Genomic DNA, 5,807 nt, shown 5'->3' with positions numbered 1-5,807 from the left:
TTCATAATTTGTTTTTCTACTTTCTTTCTGTCCTATGTAAAGGATCTGATGCTACAGCCGTTCCGATGGAGCTTGGACAAGTTATCTTTACAGCATCCGTGTTGAGGGAGGTGATGCTACCACTCCTCCAGCTGATGTTGGGATAGTCACCGAGGGTGCTGAAGTTCTGCATGACTTGGGAGACATCGCCTCTACACGTGCACTCTTAATAGGTGTAATTATGCACTGAACCTCAGTTATCCTCAGAACCTTAAAGCCTTCTTTGAGGTACTTCACAAGTGATTCTTTCAACTAGATGCTAGCAAACTCTCAACCAAGGTACAGATGCTCAAGAACAAACTCTATGAATGAGCCATCCATTGATTTGGATGCTGAGTGTTCTGCGGAATAGGCAGAATTCTAAGCAATGCATCATCAAAATTGTTGACAACTAAACATTATTTTGCAAACTTTTCAACACTTTATAGTGCTAATAATTTTACTGTATTATTTTTTTCACCAATTGCACCAAAATGATATTGATGTGTTGGTGAATAAAGTCCATAACAAAATTCAGTTGAAATTAATTTGTGTGGGACCAGTTGACAAACATTTGATTTGTGTCAATCTAATTTGGAAAAAAAATATTGAATGAAAACCTAATGTTTTAATTAATTGAACATAAATGTATATTTTTACTACTCCAAATAAAATATTGAAAGGTAAGCTTAAATATATTGTTGATCAGAAGTTTTTTATTTTTAGTTGGATCAATTGACATTCATTGTGTTACTCTTATACAAGTTCATTACATTTTTTTGCTTTTAACTAACCTAAAACAATTTTGTGAAATCTGTTGAAAAAATAAATATAATTAAAATCAAAGCTTCAGTTTTTTGAGTGAACCAAGATGGGACAACAAATACACCTTTTATGACCATGATTTTGATATATAGCCCAAACACCAGTAAGCTGTGCATCAAGACCTAAAGAGAACAGGTCTTTTTAGCCTCAAATGGCCTATGAAAGTAAACTCCATACATTAATGGGAAAAGTATGTAAATATATTGGATAATTGCTTGTAATTACTATAAAAGTATGTTTATTTGAAGTAAACCCCATACATTAATGATAAAAGTCTGAAGATATATTGAATAGTTGCTTTTAATCACTATAAAAGTATGTTTATTCAAAGTAAACTCCATACATTAATGGGAAAAGTTCGTAGATATATTGGATAGTTGCTTTTAATCACTATAAAAGTATGTTTATTCAAAGTAAACTCCATACATTAATGGGAAAAGTATGTAAATATATTGGATAATTGCTTGTAATTACTATAAAAGTATGTTTATTTGAAGTAAACCCCATACATTAATGATAAAAGTCTGTAGATATATTGAATAGTTGCTTTTAATCACTATAAAAGTATGTTTATTCAAAGTAAACTCCATACATTAATGGGAAAAGTTCGTAGATATATTGGATAGTTGCTTGTAATTACTGTCAAATATTGTTTATATAAAGTAATCTCTATAAAAATATGGTTTTGCAAGCTATTATCACGTGATCTTTGTTATTCCACAGTTTAAAAACTAAATTTAACAGGAAGTTACTATTAATAGATTGGATAATCCCATAAAATAAAAGCCTAAAGCTTTCAAGATACTGTTAATGAGTTTTAAAGCACGGTATTTTAAGGAATTTTTTATAAATTTTTTTTGTGTTTTAAATCTAAAAATCTGTACTTTGACAAGGAGTTCTTGTGGATGGAATAGATAATCTTATGAATTTACCAAAGAATACTGTGTAAAAACAGCAGACACTTTTTAACTGTGTAATTTTAAGGTATTTCTGCAATATTTTTCAGTTTATATGCAGATTTATACATTTGTTTAACATTTTACAGACATTTTTTAAATGAGATTTTCTTTTCATTTTACAGCAGTTGGACTGTAAAAATACAGACAATGTTTACAGTAAATATCTGTATTTAAAAACAGAATTATTCCGTAGAATAATTTAAGGTTCTTTACTGTAATTTTACGGTAAGTGTTTGGCAACTTTTGCTGCCAGACTTTTTACCGTTATTTTACGATTGTTTTTTTACATTTATTTACCTTAAATTTAAAGTTTCACAGTAAAAAATAGAAAGTTGTCTTAATTTTAAATATGTGAATTTCTTTGTCTTTTTACATAGAAGTCAATGTAATTTTACATTCAGGGCAATTAAGCAATGGAATAATCCTGTAAAAAAAGTATAATTTCTTATTATATGAATATACAGATTATAACTTATTTTATGGTTAATGTTTTTAATAAAAGTATTTTTCTGTATTTTCATGGTATTTATATGTAATGTTGAAAAAACTGTAAAATAATACAGTATATTTCTGTGAAAAAACTTTTTTTTTTACAGTGTAGAAGCAGATTTTGTGAAAATTGTATTACAAAACATACATCAATATAGTCCATCACAGTAAGAATGTCCTGTTCCTAGCACAGAGCACAAACAACACCAGTTTATTCCACAAAGTCAGGTTATGAATGAAATAGTATGATCAGCAGAGGGCATGCAAAGGACACAGAGAGGAGGAGCAGAACGGTCAGAGACTTCCCACCACATGCTGAAAATGCTGAGGCATGTGAAAATCTGGGACTTTCCCAGACCCAGGTGCAGTAGGAAAATAGCCAAGAGATGATGTGAAGCCAAGAAACAGAGCTATCAAAGGAGGTCCAGAAGGAGGTGAAAGTCAGTTGTTACATGGTTTTCATGTCAACTCGGGTCTCTGTTCTGGTAACAGAATGGGGCTCTATTTTGCACCGATCTCTGACACACTCTGGTGGAACTTTTGTATTCTAATTGGTGTCTGTTTTTGTTGATAATAAAAATGTTGGTAAAAGTTCAAGTTTTCTTATCTGGCCCAAGTCTTGAATTTTTTACATGACATATGTTACATCTGAGTCTTCTTCATTTCTTTGCACATTTTAACCCAAACTGTTGTTATTTGTGACAGCAGTCTCTTCATGGACTTGGTAATGACATCTGGACACAATGTCCATTTAATGTTAATGCAAGAATTAAATACTTATATCAAATACTGTATCTATATCCACATTTGTATACTGGCAGGAAATAAATGTTTTGTTGTGCATAATAAAACTTCACTGGGAACAATGTTCTGTCACCAGAAAAGTCCTCAATTTTTTCCTGAAACACTTACTACAATGTGATAGGAAAGAGTGGTGGGCACAGAGGAGGTAAAGGAAGGTGAGAAGAGAGGAGGATATTACAGAAAGCTGACAGCAGTTGGGCCAGCTGTAAGGTCTGTTTAGACTTCAGAGGCTTTTAATGAAGACAGCCATGACATGTCAGCACCACACTGACATCACCATCATTACTGTAATCATCCCACGGCTGTTTCCCCATCGGTGCAATAGACTTAGTCACAGCCTTGTCACTGTCTTGTCACGCAACCCAACAATAATCTTGGTCTTGGTCAGAGGTTACCAAAACATGTAGGGGAGTCAATGACGTGATAGGATGTCATGATGAGCCTGCTATTAGTTTTGATAATTATTATGTAGGGAGAATGATCCTTTCAGTGGGTGATTCTTTCTAAAATCATTCTTAATCACTGGGTAAGGATGCCCACAGATCCATTTTTCTGTGTCTTCGGCCAGTTTACACCCAGCTGATTCAAAGGGTCAAAGTGTTAGGCTACAGTAGCTCTGTGGGACTGTTTTTTGTAAAAATTGGAGTGGGCGCCACCCAGGAGAGCCACATCAACCTTGAGGAATATACATTATCAGTGACATCATAAATCAGCAAATGTGTTGATGATGTGGTGATCACTAAGACGATAAAATCAGAAGCAGGGTGTGACCCAAACGCAACACTCAGAGGGAAGGAGGTTTTATTGAGGGTTCACAGAGGGGGCTAGGGAAGAGGTGAGGGAGGAGAGGTGGACGGCAGGGGACGCGGGCACGGAGGACCGAGGAGCGGGCGAGGCACGGGTGTTGAGGCGAGGAGCAGGGAGGAGCCGGGAGGGCGCCGTGGAGGAAGCCCGAGAGGTGAGGACCGGAGGATGAGCCCAGCCGACTGAACGGATGATGAGGGTGAGTGAACCTGGGAGGGAAAACAGACAGAAAGACAGGGTTAGTGACTGGAGCGACAAAATGCAGGGAAGATGAGGAAGGAACATGAGAGCCTGGACGTAGAGGTGGCACCGGGTAAGGATCAACGACGATCAAGCAAGGATGGTGTGGAGAAACGGGGTTAAAATACAGGCTGGGATGAGGTTGATTACTGGCAGGTGTGGCAGGCTGACGAGGTGGCTGATGAGGTGCAGGTGTAGGTAGTTGGCTGGGCTCAGGAGCCGAGGGAGAGAAGAGGAGAACACAGGGAGGCAGGCAGAGCAAAACAATGGGTGAAATAAAGTGAGAAAAAAAGTAAAACCAGGACACTCACCGTCAGCTGGGCTGTCCCCACAACACAGGGATGTGATTTTTCTGGATTAATCAGGAATTCCATATTTTCTGAACTGAAAATGTGACCCAGGTGAACCATGCAGTTCTGTAATAAAATTTAAAAAAGGGGGGTACAGGAGCTGGCCAAGTGAAATGGAAAGGATTTGAGGACATCTACAGGCTGACGTGTGTAAAGTTTTCTTCCTGTCCAAGTATCAACAAGGATGTTCGTTTGCGTTCAGCTGCCCATTCCACACCTGCGCAGTGTGTACCACAGTCGTTCTCACACATCAGTGGTACGTAATCTGTTGGGCAGTAATACTGTAATATTACTTTTTCCAGTAAAGAGTAATGTAACGGATTACTATTTCCAAAACAGTTATAATATTACAGTTACTAATCCAAGTAACGCTGAGCTACTGAATGCACCACCCCTGACCTGAATGCGAAACTGCGCTGCAGGTCAGTGGCACCAGACCTTATGTTAAAGTCAGTGTTAGCCAAAAAGCTAAAGGAAGACTGGAGAACAGGGAGAGGGAAGTATTTTCAACAGCTGTAAGTAACGTTATTGCCATTATTGCGTCACAGTCTAAGATGCAAAGAACATTGTCGTCAGTTGTAAACTTATGCGACAAACAAAAAGCTTTTAACCGCGAACAATTCGTTTTATATTCAATATTCAATTTATACTTAGGCTAATTGAAGCATCAGCTAAAGCAACACAGCAACGTGAAACCCAGAAAGAAACTCCAGCCTCTACTGCCAGTGACGTTTGGACTCGTCGGGAGAGAGTGGCGTTATATCACCCAGTAATGATCTATCTGATAGTGCTGTAGCTAAATTTAAGGATGCGATTCCATCAGCTCTAAATTCATTATCAGATCACAAAGTAACGGAGGACTCCTATGCTAATTTCAGTCCCTCCCAAATCGATCATCTTGTTGATAGTGCTGCAGGCTTGCTGCAAATGACACTCGACTCTGTAGCCCCTCTAAAAAAGAAAATACTAAAACAAAGACGGTTAGCTCCATGGTATAATACTGAAACTCGCAAATTAAAGCAAATATCACGGAAACTTGAGAGGAATTGGCGTTCCACCAAAGTGGAAAATTCTCGTTTAATTTGGCAAGATAGTCTTAAAACTTATAGGAAGGCCCTCCGTAATGCCAGAGCAGCGTACTACTCGTCATTAATAGAGGAAAATACGAACAACCCCAGGTTTCTTTTCAGCACTGTAGCCAGGCTGACAGAGAGTCACAGCTCTATTGAGCCAAGTATTCCCATAGCTCTCAGTAGTTACGACTTCATGAGCTTCTTTAATGATAAAATTCTATCTATTAGAAACAAAATTCACCAAG

The 5,807-nt window shown here is 37.4% G+C and overlaps 1 protein-coding gene across 4 annotated transcripts in view; it reads right to left on the bottom strand.

Moving 5' to 3' along the window:
* Positions 1-3,879: 3,879 nt before the first annotated feature.
* LOC123963240 (protein enabled homolog) overlaps positions 3,880-5,807 on the bottom strand; it is a 53,521-nt gene continuing 51,593 nt past the window's right edge. For 3 of the 4 annotated variants that reach the window (XR_006823143.1, XM_046039934.1, XM_046039936.1), the window contains 2 exons: positions 4,451-4,555; positions 3,880-4,108 (listed from right to left, as the gene is read on the bottom strand). Coding sequence is in view for 3 of the 4 variants with exons in the window: in XM_046039934.1 (XP_045895890.1) it covers positions 3,920-4,108; positions 4,451-4,555 (294 nt within the window). In the remaining variant the exon portion in view is untranslated. The remainder of the gene's footprint in view (positions 4,109-4,450; positions 4,556-5,807) is intronic. The other variant, XM_046039935.1, reaches the window with a different exon arrangement.

Source organism: Micropterus dolomieu, linkage group LG23, assembly GCF_021292245.1.
Source record: "Micropterus dolomieu isolate WLL.071019.BEF.003 ecotype Adirondacks linkage group LG23, ASM2129224v1, whole genome shotgun sequence".
In the NCBI taxonomy this organism is placed as follows: Eukaryota; Metazoa; Chordata; class Actinopteri; order Centrarchiformes; family Centrarchidae; genus Micropterus; species Micropterus dolomieu.
Note: the sequence above shows the minus strand (reverse complement) of the source record. Positions and strands in the feature narration are given on the sequence as shown.